We start from the raw sequence: 12,383 nt of genomic DNA, 5'->3' as shown, positions 1-12,383 counted from the left end.
ATATGAGTGCAATACAAAATAATTTACCCTGAAGTATGCTTTTTACAGAGTACCCTTTCGGACGGCACAAACAATGTCACGACAGATTTATAATCAATGAAACAGTATCTAAAAATATCGTATCGTATTTTTTTGTTATTGCTAATGGTGTGATTTATTGTGCATTTAATGTCAACAACTTGACAAAACGTACTAAATTACCAGTTGAAAATCCCCTAAAATTTTCCAGAAGAGTATAAATTTGGTATAAAACTTGCTACAAATAATAGCAGGATGTATTTCCACTTAATTTGACAGAGAAATGTATCGAAAACTAAATTTTATTATTGCATCATTGATGGTGATAGGAACAGTTCGTTGTGAAGAATCTAGTGGCTGTACTGGTGAAGCATGTTCAACCGATCCGTCAATAGATATTTCAAATGCAACACTGATCTCGAATTTCAATATTTCTCTGTTGAATAAACAATATGCATCTGAAATTGGAGAAGAGATAAAGCAAGAACTAGAAAAGGAAAGAATGGAAATAGAAGGAACAGCAGACGATTTGGGTCTTTTTAAAGAATCTGGATTAAATGGTAATTTAAAATTCAATTATGTTTGTTAAAAAGACACAATCAAATCTCTGTTTGTTTCGTTTGTTTTTAATGGCAAGAAACATTTTTCTTTTTTCTTTTTTTGTAAGTTCTTCCTTTTACCTTTTTACCGGTACTGGCATGAAAATACGTATATTTTGTGTTGTTAAAATTTGCTGTTACAAAATGTTAGAATTATTATAAATTAATGAATGTATCTCCCTCATGCAAAGCTCTGATTCCTTTTAGGATTTGGCTATACTTTTTGGACCTTTTGAATTAAAGCTCTTCATTTTTTATATAAGCTTTGGATTTCAAATATTTTGGCCACGAGCATCACTGAAGAGATATGTATTGTCGAAATGCGCATCTGGTGCAGAAAAAATTGTACCGTTAATGTTATTAATTGTTTTATCAATGTGATACATACTTTTTTTAATAGAACTTCTTCGTAACTTCTACGTTTAAGTTATTCGATGAAACTAGACACCAAACAGTCATTATGCCTTCATCGCTGAGGCTTAAAATCCGAGTTTTATTATATTATTTCTACACTTTTTGTGACCATACAAGATAGTATAGGTCTCGTCTTTCTCTGCAAACATAAATATCTATCAAAATATATAATGTCTGCGTATTTCAGTAATAATGGTTTGATTGTATCATGACTCGTCAAACGTTGGTTAATGTGTTTACATAACAATCTGGTTTTCAACTCACGATCACCGAATAATATATTGTTTATGTTACGTTCTAGATATTGAAAAATCAGGATCCAACTTAACATCAGCATCAGACTGTCCATACTGAGTGGATATTTTTCTTACTAAATAATTTATTGATTTTTTTTACATATCTACCTGTTCTTTCTTTAGTGTTGATGTTTCTATTGTAGACTTTCTAAACATAAATATAGTCTATGCACTGGTCCTCTCCCCCAACTTCCCTTTAATTGCCTTTGATATTTTCGTTGCCTACTGATGAAGCTTATGAATTTCTTAGTGTGGAGAGAGATTAACTTGTACTTTTGATTTAATATCTTCCCAAACCTCTTACTTGCTAACCAAGTAGTTCAAAACTAAACAGGTATATTTGAAAACATAGATATTTCAAATAAGAGGATTCGAAATCTCTTTTCATTTGTTCGGACATTGCGGTCAAACCACAGCTTATAAAGAATTAACAGAGACTTCCTTTTATTTTCCCGATTAACACCCGTATCATGAAAGAGGGCATACACTAGTTATACAACAAATTAAATTTTATTCTTTACATGGTGTTTTCGAAATTCAGATGATACCACAAGAACTTGTGGTCAAGTCGCGTATTTAATATATATATATAAAGAATGCTCATTTTTCACAGTTGAACCTCGTGATAAGTCAATGCCAGAAAGCAACTATAGTGCCATCCTTCGGTATATTGTTGACCTACAGAAACTTTATATATCCATGAACGGAAAAGTTTCATCGGCGCTACAGAGAATATCTATCATTGAACAAAAAGGTAAACATATTCTTTAAATTTAATGTTCTTAATAATAATGTCCAAAATCATGATGTTTGTATTCATACTGTTCTCTTCCATTGACCCTATTTTATTTTACAATATCAGATTATATGATGTGGTTCCTTGGATGCAGTTTTCTTTTCTCTTTCATTTGAATGTGTTAGCGAAGGACCACAATAAAAATATATTTGATAGATTCGCTAAATCATAAATATATTTTGTATATCCAGTTAATGTTACCTCATATTTATATGCTTCTATGAAAATGAACAATGTTCTTCTCCACTAGTCTTGTCTCTTTATAATTACTAAAGAACTATAAATATTTTAAGTTTACTTTGCACAATTTTTTATTCGCATTAGTTTTGGTTTACTTTTTGTTTCTTCTTTGTTAATTGGAATTCTTTCTGGTCATCCTCTATTTACCATATCAAATAATGTCTGAAGGGGAGGTTTTCCTCAGTTTTAGTTTGTTATCCCAATTTTGTTTTTTGTCCGTAGATTTACGAGTTTTGAACAGCGGTATCCCAGACAACATGAGTATGTTGGCCCAACATTGGCACAACGTATATCATTGCATTGGCCCATCGTTGTATTTTAACGTTGGCCCAACGTATAAGTGCAAAGTGGGCCTACGTTGGCCCAACATGATGGCTTCATGTTGGCCCAACGTTGTACGGTTATATGCAATACATAGAGCCAACGTTGGCCCATTGTATGAAAAACGAAATCCATGTTGGTACAATGTTGGACCAACGTAGAAATATCTTTTCTTATGTTGGCACTATGTTGGCCCAAGGTAGGTATTTCTCATTTTTATGTTGGCAATACGTTGGTCTATTGTTTCAACCAAATTACAATGGATGCTGCATGAGGAGCTGTATATGATAAATACTCCGGAGCGCATTTGATCTTTTTTTGTATTCCAAACTGCCAAAGTTTAAGGTAGCAATTCTGTATTTTTGTATTACCCATTGTTGTTACTGTCCTTATTTTTTTCATGAACTTTGCCTCTTTAATTATATTTATTGTGTGACGCTAAGATATTTCTTTGGCAATGTTTGATGGATCGACAGATAAAGTTAAAACTCTGTGTCATTTGGTGTCTTGTAAAGAGTTGTCTCATTAGCAATCATACCACATCTTCTTTTTTCATATTAATTTCATTTATTTCTTTAACAGAACAAATGACATATGGCTTATGGTTAGGCGATCGATACAAATAGTTTTTCGGAGATGTAATTTTAGTTGTATTGGTTTCAGATCCAGAATAAAAATTAAATAATTCAGAAGATGAAACTTTATTTATTTTAAATTTGATATCATTGGTCGTCACCACGAGTAGTGTCCTCCTCAATTTGAACTTCAACAGTGTCATTATTATTTATATATGTTATTCTTTTTTTCCCTTCTCTGTTTCTTGCCACCTTCTCTGTCAAGGCTTAAGCACTGCCAATCTTTAGCTGCATCATCTATCTCCTTATCCGAAGACTCTTTACAGCTATGGTTTTTTTTCTAACCGACTCTGTAATAAAGTTATACGTAAACTTGAATTGCGTATGTGTCTAATGCGTGCGTGCGTAATCTCCCTTCTAGATATGTAATATAAATTAATGTATATTCTAAATATTTTAAACACTATTTAATACAAAATAAAATCTTAAATAACCATTTTTTTGTATATTGGTTATTTGTCTAATGGTCAGAAATTCATTAGTATTAGACGGATTTGTGGGTACAACAAACCCTTATTACTATTATTTCAGAATTCGGTATCATACTTTATATATTCGTAATATACATGATATATACAGAATAATTTAGATGTGTATTAATGAACAGTTATATATTTGATATATAAAACACTGTTTCACATTCAAGTGTGTATATGATTAGGTTTCACATATATATCGTATCTGTTTGCATGCGATTTAGAAATACAATAAAACTAACAAATTCATTTATATTTTAATGAAGTAGAAATCATTATACCACATTTTTGAAACATTACGGAATAAGGTACATCTTAAGACAATTTTATTCCATTAACTTCAGTAATGATCATACATGTTGTGGTTATAGATTTATATAATTTACCATTTGTTTGAAGATATTAATGTTCAGTGGCAAATATTTCATGATAATTAATAGGATTGAAATGATTTAAAATCTAGTAAATATTTCCCCCGAAACGAATAAACTTCCAAGATCTGCATTATAAAATGATAGAAATTAATATATGTTTTGATTTTTAAATCGTATATATATATATCAGATTTTTTAAAGTTACAACTCACATGTTACTATCTTTCTCTTTGAATCTCAGATGACATGATTTTCTCTTTTTGTTTTCTTCGTATCACTGCTTTCTTACAAATACACAACAGGAAATAATCACAAAAGTGACCATCCCATTACATTCAGATTTCCTATAAACTTAATTACCATAGCAACTATCTTTGAAATTTGTCGAACATATGGTCAACCTTATCAGAATGGGCTTGATTAACAGACTGGCTGTATCAAATATCACTCTGCATATAATTGCTATTATTATGTTTCACAAAGTTTAATAAATAAAGTTATTATAAATAATGATTGCAATAAATTTTAATTTTTAACCAGACAATCCATGTTTACGATATACATTTTTTTATTACAGTTATGATATTCCAGTATAAATTTTACCTGACTAATATATAGAGTATAATATATGATCACGCAACGTTGGGCCAGCATTGGCCCAACATAGAGTTGTAAATGTAATTTCAGTTGATAAACACTTTCGGTATAGCATTAACTTTTCATAAAGCCTGCTGCAATCGAAATTATCCGCCTCTCAAGAGAAATAAAGCGTAAAATATTATATAATCAATTCTATTAACAAAATTTCATATCGGCCCTATGTTGCTACTAACATAATGCCAACATTTGCCCGATTATTTATAACCAACATGAGATAATAATATGAATTTACAACAACAGACCAACGTTGGGCCAATGTTGTGCAGCCGACACCAACATGCGACCAATGTACCGACAATTTGCCAACGTTGGGCCAATGTTGTGCAGCCAACATAAACTTGAGACCAACGGACCGACAATTTGCCAACGTTGGGCCAATGTTGTGCAGCCAACATAAACTTGCGAATTTGCCAACGTTGGGCCAATGTTGTGAAGCCAACACTAACGGTCGACCAACGAGCCGACCATTTGCCAACGTTGGCCCACTGTTAGTCTGCTGACTGGGATACTACTTTTGCGTTTATTTATTAAAACAAATCTTTTTCGTATTTTCTTAAAAGTTCTAGTAATGCATAATGCAACAGATGTAGAGGAATTTTTTTCAATGAAGGTTTGTAATTTTTTTTAGTTCATCGCAAATTTTAAAAATGCTTGATTTCAAATTCCACACATGAAATAAAAGTATGTATTCATAGTATTTCGGGCAAATCGAGTACCTTCACATGGAAATGAATTGTTTATTGATTTATGTAAAGTTCCAATATTATTTTTTACAGTATCAAAAACACGGAAAATATGTAAGTATCTTTAAAAATTTACCATACACCGTATCTTGAAATAACTGAAAGTGGTTAAATCATTGATAATATAAAGAGATAAGTCTCTTTTAGAATTCAGAAAATATTCAAACGAAACACCAAAAATGCACGTTTACTGAGTATCGTTAAAACAACGTTACTGAATACAAAAAACGGCCCTTTATAAATTTCATTTTACCAAATATTCTGAAGAGTACATTTAATATCACCATTTGAAATGTACGGATTTCAATTTGTATGTCGGAACCAAAGGCGGTCATTGAAAAGATCCTTTTGTATAAGCAACAATTCCGTTACAGCTACTCTTTCTTGAAAATACCAATTGTATATGCATCTTGTATTTCACTTATGATGAGCAACACAAGACATGATATCTAAATAATCTCAAGAAAAGTGTGCATGAGTAATGCAGTTCATCTTACCGTTTTGAAAGAAGCGTTTTTCTTCTTTACTTTAATTTTACTTTAATTTTCTTTGTTTTAGTTCTATTTCTAAGAACATTGAAATATTTAGTATTTGTTATTCGATTTTTTTTTGTGTAACTTTTTTTTTCCCTTGGGGAAACTTTTCGTATCTAACATTTCAACTTTCACAATCGTTCAAGTTTAAGGAATAGATAACTAACTTACAAACTTCTTTGTACTATCTTAGAAAAGAAATATTTGTTTATCTATTACGGTTACCCGCCGTTTTTTATGAAGGTAGACCAACGATACACACAATTGTCGGATTCCAATATATGCAACACAGTGTATATGGTACTAAATGACAGGCAGGAACTGCGAAACTTTCCAGAGCAAATGAGGTTACCTTGTTTAAGGCTTCTGTCACAGTTCAGCGTTTTGTGTATACTTTTTTTGTTAACTTTGTTACAATTGCATTGTCTCTTGTCGATAAATATATATATAAAAAAAGAAGATGTGGTATGATTGACGATGAGACAACAGTCAACAAGAGACAAAAATGACACAGACATTAACAACTATAGGTCACCGTACGGCCTTCAACAATGAGCAAAGTCCATTCCGCATAGTCAGCTTTAAAAGGCCCCGATAAGAGAACAATTCAAACGAGAAAACTTACGGCCTTGTTTATATAAAAAAAAGTCCATTTGATTAGATTATAGAAATTAATATTCTATTCTGTAAAATCCTTAACAGGTCAATCAGGAAATTTCGGTCAACAATTACATATTCCTGGGAACAGTTTTCCAGCTTCAGCGTACATACGGTTCTATCCAGCATTTGAACACACACCTGCCATTGTATATGGATTATATCTTTATGATACATCGAGGCTGGCTAATTCGAGATTCAGCACCAGAGTCAACAACCTTTCTACATATGGATTTAATATTAGCATAACTTCTTGGGCAGACACCAAAATGTATGGAGCTCGCATTTCCTGGATGGCATGTCTCAAAAATGTTTAATATACAACAGGACAAAGTCATCATGATTTGGTTTATCGTACTTACAATGTTTACTTGATTTCCGTCACAACATTTTAAACAAGGAACGAAGCATTCAAAAACTTATTCATGTAGTATAGTTTTAAAAAGATATTGTGCTAAACTTCTAAAAACTTTCGTAATTGAATAATATGGTTTTAAAAATTCTCACCACTTACAAGCAGCGCATTCTATTCTTTTCTTCTTGAAAAAAAACCCAACATTTTCACTCTAGTGTCAACCCGAACTTAATATTAGTAATAACCGTTAACAAATCAGTGGTTTTCATTTTTTAAAACATGTTGGCAGTTCTTTCGACTCTTTATTTATGTAGATCACTGACCCTCCTCTTACTTTTCGTCACAAGAAAGGAAACCAATAAATTATTGTAAGCATTTAACGTATCGATCTATATGTAACACACTTTTGTATATACCTGTTGTCATTTATATAATTTTCCAATTGATTTCTTATAATAATTATTTGCAAGAAAACAATTATACATGTCAATGGGGTTGAAGATAAAATTATGAGCATTCTTGCAGTCATCTAGCTTAATGTTTAAAATTTTATACGGTACATGTATTTAACTTTCATTCTTATTTTCTTCCTAATAAAATTAAATTCTAAATGTTCCTGTTTATTTTTATGATATGAAAAGTTGTAAACAATAAGCAAAATAAAGAAAGAATTGTTCTTTGACGTTTTGATGATAACTGATACATAGATAACAGATGGAATAACGTTCCTATTAAACTATGAAACAAAATTGACCAAATAGATATTCATCTCATGAATTCGTGTTTTATGACCAACAAATATTCTCACACCGACGCCATGGTTTATATAGAACAAAGGGATCAAATGCAGCTTTTGGCTTTTATCTCAAATACAAAACCTTTTAGAGCAAATCTGACGAGGATAAAATTGTTCAATTGATCCGGATCTATCAGCCCTGAAATTGTCAGACGAATCGGACAACCCATTGTTGGGTGGCTGCCACTAAATTAGTAGTTTTAAGGAAATTATGCAGTTTTTTGGTTATTATCATGAATATTATTATAGATAGACACAAACTGTAAACAGCAATAATGTTCAACAAACTAAGATGTACAAAAATGTTAACAAAACCAAAATTGTAAATTTACCCCTTAAAGAGTTATTGCCCTTTAAACAAAATTTTACACAATTTATTCATCAAGTTTGCCTTTAGTTAGCTATTATTCATGTGTTTCTTTGTCTAATATGTTCTATTTATTTGTATTGTAGTCCTGTAATATTATGTTGTCATTTTAATGTTATATTTAACATTGCCAATTAAGTGCGAGGTTTGGCATGCCACAAAACCAGGTTCAACCCACCATTTTTTTCTTTAAAAATGTCCTGTACCAAGTCAGGAATATGACCATTGTTATATTATAGTTCGTTTCTCTGTGTGTGTTACATTTTAACGGTGTGTTTCCGTTGTGTCGGTTGTTTTCTCTTATATTTGAGTGTGAATTCACATTACTATAAGACGTGTCACGGTACTTTTCTATCCCAAATTGATGTATTTGGTTTTGATGTTATATTTGTTATTCTCATCGGATTTTGTCTAATGCTTAGTCCGTTTTTGTGTGTGTTACATTTTAATGGTGTGTCGTTGCTCTCCTCTTAGATTGAATGCGTTTCCCTCAGTTTTAGTTTGTAACCCCGATTTTGTTTTTCCCCCATGGATTTACGAGTTTTGAACAGCGGTATACTACTGTTGCCTTTATTGCTAACATTTAAAAAATCTTCTCCTCTGAAACTATTGTGCCTAATACTTCTTATCTTTAAACGAATGTTCCTTTAGGAATTAAGTTTATGAATTGTATCAGAATTTGTTATCCTTCAACAAACATGAACGCCATGGCTAAAAATAGAACATAGGGGTCAAATACAGTTTTTGGCTTATATCTCAGAAGCTATAGCATTTAGAGCAAATCTGACATGGGGTTTATTTGTTCAAAAGGTCAAGATGTATCAGCTCTGACATTTTAAGACAAACCTCACAACCCATTGTTTGGTTGATCCCAATAAATTGGTAGTTTTATTGAAAATTTGCAGATTTTGGTTATTATCTTTGATATTATTGATAAGATAAAGATAAACTGTAAACATCACAAATGATCAACAAAGTAAGATCTACAAAATGTTTTGTATGACCAAAGTTATCAATTGACCCCTTAAGGACTTATGACCCCTTTTAAAAGGACAATCTACACAAGTTGTTCATGTGTTTATACTTGAAAAATCTTCCCAATTGTATTTGGTATAGTCTTTTGTAGACGAAACGCGCGTCTGGCGTATATATATACAAAACTTAGTCCTGGTATCTATGATGAGTTTACTACCACTGGGTCGATGCCACTGCTGATGGAGATTTATTTCCCAGAGGGTATCACCAGCCCAGTAGTAAGCACTTTTGTGCTGACATGAACTATCAATGAAATGGTTCTATTTATAAATTTACTGTTCACAAAATGTTGAATTTTTGAAATATAAGGCCTAAAATATGACAGATACAACGAACATTTAATTGACATTTTAAGCCACTTATCAATATATATTTAAGAGTAAAAATAATCATTGATGAAAGATTTAAGCCAAAAAAAACACAGGTGATTCTGGCTCTTGAGGGCCTCTTGTTTTATTAGGACACCTTTGAGGCTGATACCTTTATAACACAATCATTTAAATTGATTAGAGGTTCTAAGGAGCTTATGTTGCTCACCTTTGTTCTTTGTGCATACTCAGCAATAGGACACTTTCCAATATTGTACACGAAAAATGCTGATCATTTTGTCTGTAAAATTTCCCTCTTATCTTCTTTTGTTTTTGGTAAAAAACACATTTTTAATTGGAACTGGATAGTAATTCTTTTTTCGAGGCGTCCATTTTCTTTCCTGGTCAGCCTTATGTCAATGATTTAGTGAAGGCTGTTAAGGTCAAGAGACAAATACAGCGTATTCAGGAAGAGAACATAAGATACAAATATACCATGAATGGAACAGATGACTACGACCTGTGCTATTATTTACTGATGACTATAAGAGTACCTCATCTCTAAGCATCTGACTAAAGGTTAATGGTGTTCATTATCCAGTAGGAAGCATATTAAATATATCAATAGATTTTGGATCTACAGGCCTAAACTATTTACTTACAATTTACCAATAATAGAACCATTGTTTGCATAGTACATTTGAACTTGAATAGAGAAGATTATCCTCTCTTACATGAATATGTTACCTATATCTTAACCCTTGAATTGGTTTACAAGGGGTGAATAAGGAATGCCATTGTAGTACTTTACAATTGATGATTTCAATAATATCCTACTTTATATGTAAGCATCCAATGACTTCACTTTGTCTTGAATTCTGTAAGTAGGAACTTTTTAGTGACATGTTTTAATACACCCAATTTGATGGACTCAATGTATATGCATATATGATCATGGGTTTTTATTTTAATGTTGATTGAAGTCTACAGGCCTCAGAAAGACACTTTTATGGGATTAAATAGAAGAAATCTTAAAAACAAGTATTTAAACCACTTCTTGAACATTGTTTGCAAGTGGAATGTTTTCAGTTTGATCACTTTGATTTCTGATGCTCCTGAGTGTTGCACCTCCTCTAAGACTACTCATTACAAACATGCACACATCTTCATTATTCATTCTTTTAATCAACCGTTTTTTAAAGATTCATAGCCAAACTGACTCATTTGTTCTATAGCAGTAAGATACATAATAAATTTCTTCAAAAGCAGTACATGACCTCAATGGAGGACTCAAAACTTATCTTTTCATTCATATAATGCTTTTCCAAAAAAAAACTATAAACTCATTGGTCAAGGGGATACATAAATAATGAAACAAGAATAAGATAATTCACTTTTATATAACAACTGTTTTGTGGCAATCATGACTGCATGAATATATACTAACATAAGCAAATAACTGGCTTTATAGTATTCTAAAAATAGATTGAAAAGCTTAAAATAACACTGTAAACCATAGTATTATCTACTATTAAATATTAACCTATGCTATTGTAAAAACAAACTGAAAAAATATAAATCCTAAAATGCTTTTTCAAACAGAACAACTTTTGCCACTAGAATGAAAAATCTCGCATATGGTATGCTTGTTTTATAACTAGCATTCTATTTAAAGAAAAGGTGATTTTCAGTTAGACTATAATTAAAATAAAAAAATCTATAATTATGAAGCAGTAATTACATAAAGAGACATCTAATTAGAAGTCTTGCTTAGTTCTATACAAATTTCAAACTTTAGTATCTGTAAATCTGCCATTGTTATTTCATTTCTCAAAGAAATTTGAACACAACAATAAAATAATTATATAAATAACAGATGAAAAGTAAAATAACAAATATATCAAAAGTAACAGCCCAAAATGACTAGCAGTTATACAAAAATATTAATTACTATTAATTATTGATGATGTTGTTATACAAACTTTGGAATGATGCATTGGAATGCAGCTGTAGTGACAAGAGTTGTCACAACCTGTAGAAAACTTATGATTCTGTCAGCATTACAAAAATCCTTGTTTCAACTCCCCATCTAATGTCCATTTTACCTATTTGATTAAGAGACCTTTCATTATGACCTTATAGAAACCTTCAAGGTGGAAAATTGCAATAAAAGCATTTTCTCTTTTTACTTTACCCATGATACCCTCCATTTTCTTAAAATTAAATCCCAATGTATTATCCTATATCATAATGTGCAAAGTTTTCCTCTATTTGTTAGTTTTGGTATTCACAACACATCTTTTAGCACTTATGGCTATATCCGAGGGGGGGTAGGAGGGGTCCTGATCCCGAAATCCCGGGCTTTAAAACACGAAATCTGAAATCCCAGGCTTGAAACCATGAAATCCCGAGATCCCAAAATTCAAAAAAAAAAAAGAATTCCCAGATCCCGAAAGTGTCAATTCGGAAATCCCGAGCTTCAAAACACCCGATCCTGGAGTCCCGAAAAAGGTCCTATCCCCCCTCATATCTAGCTGGTAAGTTTTTATTGATATGAAAGCCATAGAGATACTTTGGTAAGTGGCAAGAAAACTGACTATCCTAGTCAATTAAGTTTGGGGTCAAACATACCTGCAAAGTGTCGGGATAAAATTCTGTCCTATTAGAATGCAAACTGGCCAGGATGAAACAATATTCTTACTTGATGTTACATTCTAGATAGTGTGATATACATATATGTAATGTCATGTCCTACTCTTC

At 31.6% G+C, this 12,383-nt stretch overlaps 1 protein-coding gene and 1 long non-coding RNA gene across 2 annotated transcripts; one reads left to right on the top strand and one right to left on the bottom strand.

The window, feature by feature from the left end:
• Positions 1-284: 284 nt before the first annotated feature.
• On the top strand, positions 285-7,622 carry LOC134696457 (uncharacterized). The gene is made up of 4 exons (XM_063558278.1): positions 285-578; positions 1,941-2,081; positions 5,606-5,626; positions 6,808-7,622. Exons 1-4 carry the CDS (start codon positions 302-304, stop codon positions 7,077-7,079), a joined length of 711 nt encoding a protein of 236 aa, XP_063414348.1. The 5' UTR covers positions 285-301; the 3' UTR covers positions 7,080-7,622.
• On the bottom strand, positions 3,374-5,148 carry LOC134696705 (uncharacterized). Its single transcript, XR_010102998.1, has 2 exons — positions 4,382-5,148; positions 3,374-3,609 (listed from the first exon to the last, which is right to left on the bottom strand). It is a non-coding gene; the product is annotated as an uncharacterized LOC134696705 (long non-coding RNA).
• Positions 7,623-12,383: the final 4,761 nt, after the last annotated feature.

This window comes from Mytilus trossulus, chromosome 14, assembly GCF_036588685.1.
Source record: "Mytilus trossulus isolate FHL-02 chromosome 14, PNRI_Mtr1.1.1.hap1, whole genome shotgun sequence".
In the NCBI taxonomy this organism is placed as follows: domain Eukaryota; kingdom Metazoa; phylum Mollusca; class Bivalvia; order Mytilida; family Mytilidae; genus Mytilus; species Mytilus trossulus.
This window is presented reverse-complemented; position numbering and strand designations above follow the sequence as displayed.

Coding starts and splice junctions, on each gene's coding strand:
- LOC134696457 (XM_063558278.1), top strand. CDS start 302: ATGTATCGAAAACTAAATTTTATTATTGCATCATTGATGGTGATAGGA. Junction 2,082..5,605: donor ATCTATCATTGAACAAAAAG/GTAAACATATTC, acceptor TATTTTTTACAG/TATCAAAAACACGGAAAATA. Junction 5,627..6,807: donor ATCAAAAACACGGAAAATAT/GTAAGTATCTTT, acceptor AATCCTTAACAG/GTCAATCAGGAAATTTCGGT.